This window comes from Platichthys flesus, chromosome 10 (genome assembly GCF_949316205.1).
Source record: "Platichthys flesus chromosome 10, fPlaFle2.1, whole genome shotgun sequence".
Classification (NCBI taxonomy): domain Eukaryota; kingdom Metazoa; phylum Chordata; class Actinopteri; order Pleuronectiformes; family Pleuronectidae; genus Platichthys; species Platichthys flesus.
The window spans coordinates 13,481,704-13,495,614 of NC_084954.1; the positions used below are offsets into that span (position 1 = coordinate 13,481,704).

General features: G+C 40.3%; 1 protein-coding gene across 3 annotated transcripts in view; it reads left to right on the plus strand.

Annotated features, from left to right (window-relative positions):
* Window positions 1-13,911, plus strand: part of zdhhc14 (zinc finger DHHC-type palmitoyltransferase 14) — a 38,026-nt gene that overhangs the window by 22,207 nt on the left and 1,908 nt on the right. For all 3 annotated transcript variants that reach the window (XM_062396985.1, XM_062396983.1, XM_062396984.1), the window contains exons 4-9: window positions 2,125-2,277; window positions 5,721-5,858; window positions 7,218-7,266; window positions 9,385-9,487; window positions 9,884-9,993; window positions 11,678-11,783. In XM_062396985.1, the coding sequence (XP_062252969.1) occupies window positions 2,125-2,277; window positions 5,721-5,858; window positions 7,218-7,266; window positions 9,385-9,487; window positions 9,884-9,993; window positions 11,678-11,783 (659 nt within the window). The remainder of the gene's footprint in view (window positions 1-2,124; window positions 2,278-5,720; window positions 5,859-7,217; window positions 7,267-9,384; window positions 9,488-9,883; window positions 9,994-11,677; window positions 11,784-13,911) is intronic.

A 13,911-nucleotide genomic window follows, 5' to 3' on the forward strand; every position in this document is an offset into this window, starting at 1 on the left:
TCCACACTGGTTTAAAGCTAAGCTGCATCTGCCACGATGGCTCAGTGTACAAATGGCTTTGCTCAGCAGAAAAGCCGGACACCCTCGCTCACCCTGTGCTTTACTGCACACATCTGTGAACAAGTGTAGCGAATGTTGATGGGCTGGTGGAAGTCTACTTGATTTGAAGGACAATGTATGGAAATACAGTGTCAGACTAGCTGGGCTTATTTGGTTGTCTCTACATAAACATATTACGTCAAAAACACTACCATCCTTTATATTAAAACCTGATATCGGGTTAAAGGTTTAGTGTGTAGAATTTAGTGACGTCTTGTGGGGAAATTGCATGATGCAGCTGAATACCAATCATCTCACCTTCCCCTTGATTTAGATCATGGTGGTATTCTACTGGCTTCACTTTGTGATTTTTTTCAACATGGGATCGTCAAATAGAATTATCTTTGCGAAAATGTTTTAATATATACAAAAGCTTTTAATATGAAACTATTTTGCTATGTGATTGTTCACACTTCATGCTCTCAATTTCATATGGTTCTAGAAGTATTATAAATAGCTGAGGCAGTGGCTTTGCAGTCAGTTTGCCCCCAGTTTTTGGACAATATCTGTTGCTTTGTTGTTGAGTTGTAAAATATAGTAGCAATCTCCAAAAATATGCCACTAGTGGCGTGAAATTAAGATTTTCCTACACACAGCAGCTGACTCTTTTTATAATGTGACACATCTTTGTCTAGCTACTAGCATTATTTGATAGGACCCAGAATTAGCTGGAAAATGTCTCATCTGATGTTGCAGAAGAACAGTTTGTTCTCTCAGCACTTCTATTTTGCTTGACAGCATTTAATGTTGGTATAAACTTTAGTGCACTATGACTAATCAGAGGGATGTCTGCGGAAAAAGGTTCTTAGTGGATGTCAAAGGGCACAAGAACAGTGAGATGAGGGGAGAGAGGAAAGAAGCATCGTAGTCACTGATCACAAGAGAGAGGAACTCTGCAGACCAGGACTCGCTGCGTTTTCTCCGCCCTCCTTTTGAAATGTCAAACACCCACACAAGCCACCCTCCAACAACACACATACCACCAAATCTACATTGCAAGGGGCCTCTGCTTTAAATGATTTCAAAATGATCTTCCTACACACACACAATCCTCTCTCACTGTGCCTGAGAGTCATCAAAGCGAGCTTAGCCATAATAGGATACAGGCTCTACCTTTAATGGCTTGAAAATCCCTATCATCACTCCCATCTTCACCGTTTAGCCTGTCATCGCTGCTCTCTTCCTCCACAAGAGCCATCCAGAGCCGTTTGTCACCATTATCTTTTTTTTGGTATTATCATCGTGGATGTGGTGTTGAGCAAATGTTAAATACCAGAATTTTTTTAAGATTACCTGACCTGTGTCGCAATTTTAAGGAAGTGCAAAAGCTTTTTAATACTTTTCATTCAGGAGTAGGGAGCGGTAAGTGGTGTTTTATCGCCTGCACAAAAGATGTTTTAATGCAAGTCTGTTGAGCTCATGCTAAAGATATTAAAGTAAAAAATACTGAGGTTTGTAGGTTGTTGTGATGTAAAATCTATTGTTTTTTCCCCCAGTATGATTCCACAAACGAAATGTCCTTTTAGTAAAGAAATAATTGTTCCAGAATTAAATCTGTATGATTGGAGGCAGCATGACATATATCCTAGCAAGTCTGTATTACACATTTAAATTGTATAGCCATCACATAGAGTGCTGCTCTTTGTTGATTGGGCTATTATCCAGTATGCAAAGGAATCTGTTAGAGAAAGTGTGTGATGCTAAAGCATTTAACCTACTGAAAAGTAAAGAGAATACAACCAGATACTAGACTGTAACTTTCAAACATAAAATTCATAGCAGTGTGAAACTTTAGTTTGTCATATACTACATTTATCTTATCATTTACTTCTCATCACTAGTGAGACTGTTTTCTATAGCTGCTTTCAGACACAAACTGAATTCTGGATAATTTGAGATTAGAGATGAGCACACAATTGTCAGAGTCAGATGCTGCAAACATTCTAAGGAATTTCTCATGCCAGACCCATAGTACAAACTCTGAGAGAAACTCTCATTCATTTTTTCTCTTTCTTTCCCCCCCAGACGTGGCTAATGGTAGTACAGGCTACAGGCCTCCTCCCAGGACCAAGGAGGTGGTTATCAACGGCCAGACAGTCAAACTGAAGTATTGCTTCACCTGCAAGATCTTCAGACCGCCACGTGCCTCCCACTGCAGCCTGTGTGACAACTGTGTGGGTGAGTGAAGATCATATTCTCTGGTTTCCTGTCAGCATTCTCATTTTTTTCTTCATTTTGAGTATAAAGAGTATATAACAAACACAAATATTCCAAACCGTCTTGTGCCTATCTGTCTTACGATGGTCTATATTAATGTTTATTAATACAGATCAATACAGATGTGATAAGCAGTCAAGCTTAGCCACATGAGTTCTACTTTCTTATCTTCCTGTCTCCACCCTTAGGGGATGATTTGTCAGATTTAACACTTGATCGCACACATACACATTCTGTTGCATTTTAAAGTCTCCCTCCACCCAAGAAGTTTTTTTCATGTTTATACAGCTGAATATTTGAGTTTCACTTCACTGTTATCTCAGCACTAGTAGTTTAAATATTTGTTATATTTATGGATTCAAACATATTTGAATAAGGGACTAGTAGATCTTATTCAAATGATAGTCACACAATTTAACTTTTTGTGAAAAGTTATTAAAAGTGAATAATGTTTTTTATGTTTTCTCAACAAAATGCAAGTCATTTATTTGTATGCTCAAGATCTATTCATTTTACTCAATCGCCTCTGTGCCCTAAACACTTTTGAGGTCACAAGCCAAACTTAATGTTTGTGATGAAGACCTACAGGGAAAGTACAGTACATATGCTTTGAGCTATTCTCTTCCACAGAGAGGAGAGGGAGGGAGTAGTTTGACTGAACCGAAATAAATTGCCAGCATAACGCACATGCTCTGTCTCTGGGAACAAAACAAAGACCACAACAAGGCAATTAGTCAAAGATGGAGACAGATACAGAAACTTGTGTCTTTATCTCTCTCATCAGATCAAGGGTTTTGTGTTGCCCATCCCCTTTTTCGATTGTCTATTTCCTCGTCAGGAGCGGGGCCGACTGAAAACCTGGGAGACAAAGATGAGGAAGTAGTAAACACAGGGGGAAAAGACTAGGAGGTGGCAATCAGATCACAAAGCTTCCCAGCTTAACAAAAGCTGGGAAGCCAGTCATTCTCAGTGTGATCTATTAAATCCAATCCTTGTTTATAATGTTTAGATCTTAGATGTAAGCCAGAGATACATTTTAGAAAGAGACAGTCTATCAAGGGCCATTACACATTTTTGGATCATCCTTCACAGGCCATATTAAATTATTATTCAAATAAACTTCAGTGACTTTTTCCACTAACATCTCTAATGCGATGGCTGTAGCTTTGGTGAGGCTTCTGATGTCACACGCCTCTTTGGCAGTGATGATGATGCCACACAGCTGGTCTTAGTCAAAACAAATCCTCACCTTTGCTATAGCTGGTGTTTTGTTATGTCTGCTTCTAGCAGCTTACTAGAGTAAAAAAGGGAATCAGCGCGTTTCTCTATTTGCTGCGAATTTGTCTAATGTGTTGTGAAATTCATGAAGATGTTTACTTTGCTTGTGTTTTGTCAACATTCATGTGTTTTCTTAAGTTGCTGTTCGTTGAGCTCTCAGGGCCACCGTACTAAGCTTCTTAGTGTTCAGCTCGCTCACCACGAAACTTGCCTTCATAACATTGGCTCTGTCAGAGAAAACCTTATCCAAACATGTTTCCCTCAGCAACTCATCCAGTTGAGCTGCATTCTTCCTGCTGTACCAACAAAAAATTATAGTTTGCCCGTTTTTCTCACAACTAGACTTGTCTTCTCTGAACAGTGGCTATGTTAGGAGTACAGACTCTTTTTTGTAATTTACTTTTATCGCAGGAAAAATGTATTACTGTCACTGAAATGGTTAGGTGTTTATGATTTATCTCACTGGCCAAAAACAACTGTCTGGTTTGATAAGTAGATCAATGATATGCTATACCTCCTTATTATGCATATGTTGACCTTTTTATATAATGCTATTAATGAAAGCAAAAATGTATGACAATACATTTATTAGGTACTTCTCGATGTTTTAATGCTCAGCCCAAGATGATGAGGTTAGAAATGTAATTAGAGAAGCTGAAATTGTATATATTTCTTAAATATAAGTGGATCATTCCTGACTCATTGTTAAAACATCTTCACATGGACTTTCAAGAGTAGGACACATACACTAGAATATCACAAGGCTCTCCAGCATCATTGGTCACTTATTATTAATGACCACTGATACGGACTCGGGTCAAAGCCAGGTTAGTCTTGTAGTAGCTGCCGCCTCTCGTCTTGTCTGACTGGAGGACGTTTCCCAAACACATTTCAACCAGGCATTGATTAATGAATACAGAAACAGGTCATTTCACCTCCTTAAACAAATAATGGCTCTGATTAATTACTTAAGTAGCTATCACCGGGCACAGCTAGTAGTCCACACTCGGTGACAGGACTGCGAAGCTTGGGCTGAATAAATACCCACGTTAAAAATAAGCTCTCTTAGTGAGAAGATGAGTGTGCTGTAGCTGCTTATGGTTTACATTAATGAAACATACAACATTTTTACTTTACTGCCTTTCTTTTCTCTTAATTTACAATTCCTCAAAACCTCCTCAAACCTGTCCTTATTGACATCTTAAGGCTTATTTATGCTGCCTTTCGTGCGAAAAGAGATGCCCACACACACATCCATGCATCGCTTACATTTGCATGGTTGATAAAAAATGCATTCACTAGAGTGGGCACTGAAGAGCTGAGAGTTCCTGAAAACAACCATAGCGACAGTAGAAGAGGTTCTGATCCTCTAAAGAAAGAAGCTAAAGTGGCTGTTTGGCCCTGGGACTGGGTGAAGTAACATTACAAATATATATTGTGTCACCTCAAAAAGTTCTCATGTCATCCAATCATCAGGCTACTATGCCGATACTACTCCTTTTATCTGTTTAATCCATATCCATAAGCTTCTAGAAGACATGACAAACTGGGACAAATGGACACAGTGCTCTGTCCATATGTGTCTTACATTTAGCATAAATGTGCCTTTACTTGACATATTTCATCTGCTGATCCTACAAAGTGCCTCATTCACCCACGTGCAGCTCCTATGTGATGCCATACAGAGCCATGTTGGCCTGCCTGCAACTTTTTTAGATACTTATATAAATAGCCAGGTTGCACTATGTGAAAAATATGATAAAATATTATGCCAAGATCCAAAGGGACATTTTTCTTTTTCTCTATTTTCCCACAGTTCTTGAATCATACTCTGCCTTTACATGCACTGATGTATCATGGCTATTTTTTCCAAGCCTCTGTTTTCTAAATGAGAAACATGGTTTTCTTGATCAGGCAACAACAACACCTGTACATCTTGTAGACAAACATCATTTCTAAAGAATGTGGAGTTAATTTTAAATGAGTCTGTTTGCACGGCAGAGTCTTTAGACAGAGGAGTTTGTTTTATTGCTGTGTCAGCTGTGATGAAAAGATACTCTGTTATGGTATGTGTCCTTGTATCCAAAATAAACTTCCCTGTTCTCTGTCTCTCTCTGTCCATGCAGAGCGGTTTGACCACCACTGTCCTTGGGTGGGAAATTGCGTGGGAAGGAGGAACTACCGTTTCTTCTACATGTTCATCCTGTCGCTGTCCTTCCTCACCATCTTCATCTTTGCCTTTGTCATCACACACATCATTTTACGTAAGTAGCTGAGAGGAGGGGGAAAGGACATGTACTCACAGGCATGATGCAGACACACACACACACACACACACACACACTCCTCCTGACTGTGTTCTTAGTGTGTTTTAAGCCAGCAGGTTGTAAGTGGGAGTTGTGAAAAGCTGAAGCACTCTGGCATGCTACCACACCAGTGTGTGCATGTGTTTGCATAAATGATAGTCAGTGGATCAATGTTTCACTGGGAAAGAAGTGCATGCCAACATTTGCTGCTAGGCTGTTGTAGTGCTGACTAAACTGTGGTGAGGTTATCCTCTTTTCTTGCATTTTTAATTGTGCTGTGTTGAGACTAAGTGCTGTCAGATTTGGCAAAAAGAATCACAGCAGTTTGAGGTCTATGATTTTGTATTGTTCCCCTCCCAGTGGACCTCAGACCAAGTTAGCATACATTACTGTCACTCAATGTTTGTTTGATGTTTAGCACTCACAGTTAAGACCTATCTAACTGTTTGGAACTGTCCTGCAGTGCTAAATTAAAAATGCATAAATGTGCCCTTTTGGTCTCAGGATTTAATTTATTCAGTAACCCAAAAAATTTACATTTTCTTTTTACTGAACCCATTTCTTGAAACCTACCAACCTGACTTTGGGGTACAGAGATATCTGCCAAATATTAAGATGGCCAGTCCTTAATGTTTTTTACTTCTGGATATCGATTCTGAAATAGAACATTGTACAGTGTAACAAATTGCAACATTAAGAACCTATATTATATATTTAACAGCTTTATGCTACTAACCCTGTATCAAAGTGATGATTGTTATCAGTGTTTTAATGCCTTGGTCAGGTTATCGTCTAGCCATAGTGGTAAATGTCTCTGTTTTACTTGTGGGACCTTCCAGTGTTAAATATAGGCATATATTGCAGACATTGTAGCGGGCGCTGAACTACTGGAGATCTCTTCTTCTTCACTGCTCTCAAAACGGCACTCACCAGTGGTGGTATAGTGCAGCTGCTTTTTTGTGGCGAAGTAGAAGTGATGTCCGGGAAAATAACATTGTAGAAATTAATATAGTTAAAAGACGTGTTATCGGATCGGTACACAGATTTGCATCCTCACTTTTTTGGCAGTATCAGAGGCATTTGTAATGTAGGTGTTTGGAACATCTCTAGTTTAAACAGCTCAGTTCATCTTGTTGGTGCTTAGAACTTTAAAAGGGGGTGCAACAGCTTCAGTGTGTCGAGCCCCAAATCTGATTTAAATATCTTTCATTCATATGGTTTTGTTCAATACTGATGTGCATTTCTGTGTAAGTGTGTATTTAATGAAGAACACCATTGTATCATGTTCTAATGGAAACTGTCTCTCTCTGTTCACAGGCTCCCATCAACATGGGTTCCTCAAGGCACTAAAAGAGAGTCCTGCCAGATATCCTTTCACTAAAATCTGACTATCTGCCTTTAGCGCAGGTGTTTTAAGTGTGAATTTGCAGTTTCTGCTCCTGTCTGCCTAGATTCACTATATAAACATGTCTGTCTGTGGTTATTCAGTCACTCACCTTTAATTATTCTCTTTAAGACACAACTGTACATCACAGACTGAACTGTACATCAAGGGCCCCTGTGCATTACTCTGTGGGTCAGGATTAATTTGCATGACTCTTCATGTTGCCCCCGTCACCTTCTGCAGACTAACAGTAGTTGCATGACTGGTGTGCGTCTGATTAGTCATGTTCCATTGGGCTCATGCAGCATGCAAAAGCAGCTCCACTCTCGGTCTCTGCCAATGTATTAAGTGGTTCTTTGATTTCATCTGCCTCTCACTTGTCCCCCTCCCTCTGCAGAGATGTTGTGTGAGAGGGATTTGAAACTAGTGTGGGTATGACTGTCTGCGTGATGGATGCCGAGCGGTGCGAGGCTTCTTAAGCTACTGCTCTTACAAACGGCACTGTAATTAGGGCTATGCGATATGAACAAAATCTTGTATACTAATGGAGGTCATTTTTATATCTAGATAAACGACAGTTCCCTATTTGGTACTTCAACCTTTTCCGGACCGTATAAATTGGGGCTGTGTCTTTTCAGATGTAAGTTGCAACAGCAGCTTCATCATTCTTTGCCTCTTGGTCTGCCACAGGCAACTTGACTGTACCTCATCTGTGGACTCTCTCTGTAGTGTTTGACATGATTCGTACTCGGGTGATAAAAGAGGTTTGCGTGTTTGAGTCAGCAGCAGCAGCATCATTTGAAAGGTACATTTTCTGGTCCTTGTCAGACTTTTCATACCCATGCAACAGAGCTAACTATTCTACTAGGTCCAAGTTCCTTGTTTTGTTCAGAATTTGTTTGTTTGTGTTGTTTTCATGCAATTTTCAGGCCTGCTTCTATTTCAGCTTTGTGTTTCACCACAAGTCATTGCAGCACAGTCATTGCCATTTGACCTTGGCCTTTAGCTATAGATCCAGGCAGTTAAGATATACCCCCACTCTTGCGGGTTTGTTATGTTTCTCTCCTTTAGATAATCAAGCAATCTGCACTAGGGTCCAACCATAACTAAGATAGTTTAGCACGTTTGGAGAACCATAAATTATCAAATCTAAATGATACTTGATGGCATTTCTTTGTCACAAATCAAGTGGAGAGCACATGTTTATGGCACCGTCTCTCTGTGGCTGAGATATCTGTGTGTGCTATTGTGACCAAGCTGATGATAGCCTGGGTCTTACAGGGCTTTAATTAAGGAGAATTGCAGTTGATGGTATCGTAGCAGTCCTTTTTATATGAGGTTAATCATGACAAGTTATATGCTTGCTAAGGAGGAAGAGAATGGGAAGAGTAAAAAAAAGAAGAGGGAGAAAAGGAGCGTTTAACACACTGACTCATGTCATAACTTATCTTTTAGTTTATCATATTAAACTAATTTTCCAATATATTTAATGAACAACACATTCTTTTACAGACTGAACCCAGGGTGACTACACCTCCTATTTATAAAGGGAGAACGATTCATGTGTGTGTTTTTATGCAGAGCAGAGAAAAAGAGCAGTGTCCTGCCGTGGCAGCCAAATTAACTAGTGAGTAGGAGCTATTGGCAAGAGGAGGTAAGCCCTGAGGCTGTAGGTCAGTGTGTGAGCATGAGTTTGTTTTTTTCTTCATGCTGGAATGCATTCCATAATGTGTGTTTCTAGATGTTTTCTAGATGAGCTCTCACATTACTGTCTGTTTCACTAGGCCTGGGGGATATGGCCAAATACTTCATCGAGATAAACATTTTCCTATCAGTCGATATCACGATAAATGTCACATTATTATTTTAATACGTTTATATAAAGATTTTTGCTCCTAAATGAAGGCTGTATACGGCCAATACTTGATAAACAGTAAAACGTTTTGTTTTTTTGCAGAACATTTAATAAATTTGAAGTAGATTAATTATGGCTTATATATTGTTATTAATGAAATATAAATTCTAATTGCGATAATTATTGGTATTATTATATTGCCCTGCCATATGTCTCACTGAAGTTACTTAACTTAACTTTGTCACTGTGCTGGAGGTGGTGGTGTGTTTCTTCTCCATCTGGTCCATAGTGGGCCTCTCAGGCTTCCATACCTACCTGATCGGCTCAAACCAGACCACCAATGAAGATGTGAGTATGAACGTGCACCAGTATGTCAAATAATACACTTTCCTCAGCTGCTACACACACAATATATTTTTATTTGGTCATAGTTATCATTTTAAATTTCATTTTAATTTATGTTTTATTTTGATATTCTCTTTTTTTATTTTTCATTTGCAACCCCAGTTTCAGTTGATGCTAAACACAAACAGAGGCTTGTTGATGATGTCATGTCCTCACAGCTCAGGCTCACCTCAGTCAGACATTAGTGTAGCTCAGTTGGTCAGAGTGTGGGTTGTGGGTTTCGATACTCAAACATTTCAGCGTCACGCTAGACAGGGTACACAGTCATAATCTGTTTGCACTCTTGATTTTCTTACATCTCTGAAATTGCAAGTGATGATATGGTGTGGTCTCCTCCAGATAAAAGGTTCATGGTCCTCTAAAAGAGGGAAGGACAACCATAATCCCTACAGCCACGGCAATATATTCACCAACTGCTGTGCAGCACTGTGTGGACCCCTGCCACCAAGGTACGATGTGTTTTTATTAGGTGATATACGTATTGCCACACGTGATCTATAAGTCTCATCCTTCAGTGCTCTGAGAATCCCACTCAGTCATTCTTCACCTTCTCTGTAATACGTCACAGGATCTTTAACTGTAACTCCATTTGGTTTAATGACTAAAATAGAATTGTTGGGCTCCTTTTGATGTGAGGAGCAGCTTTGAAAAGAGCCGCCCCCGCAGCCTTTTCTCTATACATAGACACTGAGATTCATCAAGAGCCGAATGGATTTCAAGCCCATTTTAACCAAATCCAAGATCAAAGTTGGTTAGATATATTAGATTTCACACTTCTGCCGTGCATGTGATTCAACCCGACTGTAACAGCTGCATTCTCGTGTCCATGTGAATGTTAATATCAGTGGTCGTTCCCTTCCAGCTTCTTTCTCTTGAGCATTTTTGCCCAGGAATTCAGAAAGCTGAACTTTAATCTTTCTTTGTTTTCCTCCGTCATGGTTTTTCCTGCGACAGTGACCACCTTGCAGATATAACAATGCTGTCTCTGTCAAGACATCACTCGATCTTGCAGTTTCAGTTTTGCATTAACTGTACAGAACAAACTAAGCTGAGAAACACGCAGTGTGTAGTTTAGCATATGCGCACACTGCCTTGTCAAATTATTATTTTCACAGACTCATACACTTCCATCACACTTACAGAGAGTAAGAAGAGCAGTGATTGAGGACGTTAGAAGCCAATGTTCTTGGCTGGATTGTGCTCTGGTCAGCACAAGCTGTAAGTCACTGGTAATGATTCCAGTGGGTGGTAAAGGAGAGTCCTGAGTGCACAGGTGGCTGCCATCTCTGTGTGTGTGTGTGTGTGTGTGATCCACACAGCTGGATCCTCAAGAAGGAAGGAATATTTCACCTCAGCCTTGGACTATGCATGGAACGCTGCCTCTCACACGCACACACTCTCTCACACACACACACACACACACACACGCACACACACACACACAAAAGCGCCTCTCACTTCCCTGCTTAGACCCTGACTCACATTTTCTGTTGGTGTCCTACGTGTTTTAATGCTGTCTTCCTCCTAACCACATTTGCAGTCCTTCCCGTATTCATTACCAGTAACACAAGCCACTGCTGTCGGCTCTCAGAGTTTGTCTCTGCGACTGTAGCAAACCATTTCTAACTGAATCCAGCTCAGTCCCAACGGAGCTCCCTGTCAACACACAGTCTGTTAAACGATCACCCTGCTGCTCGCTCTATTTTAACACATCGACCAGCTTTGTGTGTTTATATTCGATTGTTGTCCAACCAGCTGTGTCACAGTTGTGCAGCATTAATGTTGGGACACAAATAGGGATGTTCTCCGCTGCTCCACAATAATTTATTAACAAATATGTGTGTGCGCGCTGTGTTTGGTCAGGACGAGAATACTAAGGCTTCTTTCCAAAATAAAATATTGTACCTGACCATCTGCACACAAGGTTACTATGGCTGCAGTTCTAAGCTCCCAGTTGCAGTCAGTGAAAGCGATTGACTTGTACTTGAAGACCTTACAGGGCTCAGGTGAATCCATTTGTTTGCACTTCTCTCCTCTGTTTGATCTGTTAGTTGTTAATAGCATTTGCTGTATGATAGTTGTGAATTAATGATTTTCTCCTTTACTTGTCTTTTTGTTTCTCTCTCTCACCAGTCTAATTGACAGACGGGGTTTTATCCAATCAGGCACACCACAGCTGGCACCACCCACCAATGGCATCACTATGTATGGGGCCACCCAGTCTCAGCAGAGCCACATGGTAAGACACAAATCTGACTGCGTCCTGAGATACATGGTGATTGGTTTATTGAATTCAAAATGAAGAAGAGTGACATGTTGGTTCATGAGGGATCTGAGATCTTCATAGTGTTCTCATTGAGACGTCATACGTGAGCAATTGAGCATCATCCGTCTCCTGGTTCTGCGTGTGTGGACTAACCGTAATGACCCCCCCCCCACACACACACACACACACACACACACACACACACACACACACACATTAGCACATGCACAAGTAACAACCATCTGTTTACGTAGAAGTCGTGATTAGCAGGTGGGTTTGTCCTATCGTGCCGACTGCCGATCATTTTATCAGCCCACTGATACATAGTCTGCTCTGTTTATTTTCTTGTATTTGTTTTATCAGCAGTGACTGTTTTCAATTAGATAATAAGGCAACTGCTGATTTTACCCATTTTAAAATAGTTCAAACAGCGAGGAATAAAAAGCTGACTTTTCTCCCCCTGATCTATGGTGTGAGGAGCCATGATGTGTAGGACTGAGATAACGGAACACCCCTTTTTAATCCGTCACTTTTATTCCTGACTGTGTCTGTCCACTGCCTTGTTAATACCTAGAAGTAGCATTTTCTTTCCTTCGCACAGTCGAAAGCCCTGTTTCTTTGTGAGGTACTTTGTCTGTGATGCAGCTCAAAAACCACAGCCTCGTATGCAGAAGCCTTGCAAATGGTTCCCCCGGTAACAGTGTGATATGATGTCATGTTACACCTCGATAACATAAAACCTCCATTGGGGATTTGATTTTGGGGGAAATGGATAGTTTGATTGAAAGCAGTCATTGTTTTCTTCACGTCAGTTCACCCACTTTATAAATGATCAATTCTTACACAAGCCTTTTTATGAATGCTGCCACTCAGGTAGGACTGTTTGCCCAGGTTTTCAGATTGTTTTGAAGTAAGTTGTCAATCAAGTAGTCACTCAACAGAAAATCAGTAGGTAAAAACTATATAATTTTTTCCAGATAACATTTTACTAATGTTGTGTTATATTTTAAATATGCAGAATGTCGGTCCGTTACCACCGGAGCACATGATCTACATTTGGCCTTTTAACTCTTTCCATGTTTGTTCTTCACTGTTTCTTCCTTCCTTTTCTCCTCTTTGTACATCCTCTTCTTTTATATTCAAGCTATTTTTATACAAGACACGCACACACACACACACTCACACACACACACACACACACACACACTCACTTGCATGCAAGCACGCACGCACAGCAAATTTATCAACCACAATTTCCTGGATGATACACAGTAAGTGATGAGGGACTGACACCCGACAGCCCTGTTGTCAGTTTCACTTTTTGTTCACTGAGTAGTCAGAAAGTCTCTTGCTCGGCTTGTGTCTCTGCTTCCTTCAGAGCTGGATACAACACTTTGTTTAGCCAGTTTATAAATGACATTGGTAATGTTGTCAGGAATAACACAGACGGCGCTAATCTCTCTAACTTGTAGCTGGATTCAACCACCTCGTCTGGACCCTTGAGTGGTGTCATTCATTTTCTTTGCACAAGTTCACGTTCATCCTCTTAATGGCGTGCATTTGTTGAATTGAACTAATTATGACTGGCTGTTGAACTGAAGCGTAGGACACTGCTTAAAATCTACATAACGTGGACAGTTTCGACAAGGATTCCACAAAATGAATGGATGGTCGGACAGCAACTAATTATTAATTTCACTGTCTATTGATGTATTTGGTGTGTGACATGTTAGAAAAGAATGGAAAATGGCAAAATTACAATTTCTCAGAGCCCACAAGTGATGTCATCAAACTGCTTGTTTTGATTCAACTAATCTTCAGTCAATATTCCTCTTGTCCCTTGAGGTATTGTTTGTGTGCTTTAGGGGACAGACAGTCCTCAGTCTTCCTAAAACATGAAACAACCATATTGTAGGAAGAAATATATATGATTCTTACACCCATCACAGTGCCGATGATGTGGCTGTTTGCTAGCGTGGAGGCGACTGAGGGTCGGTGTCATTTGAGTTCAATAACCTTGAGTCAAATGAGTCTCTAACAACCTAGAGAGGAGCCTGGCTTGTAAAGTAATACGTGGAGAGCAGTTAAGGCGTGCAGCGAT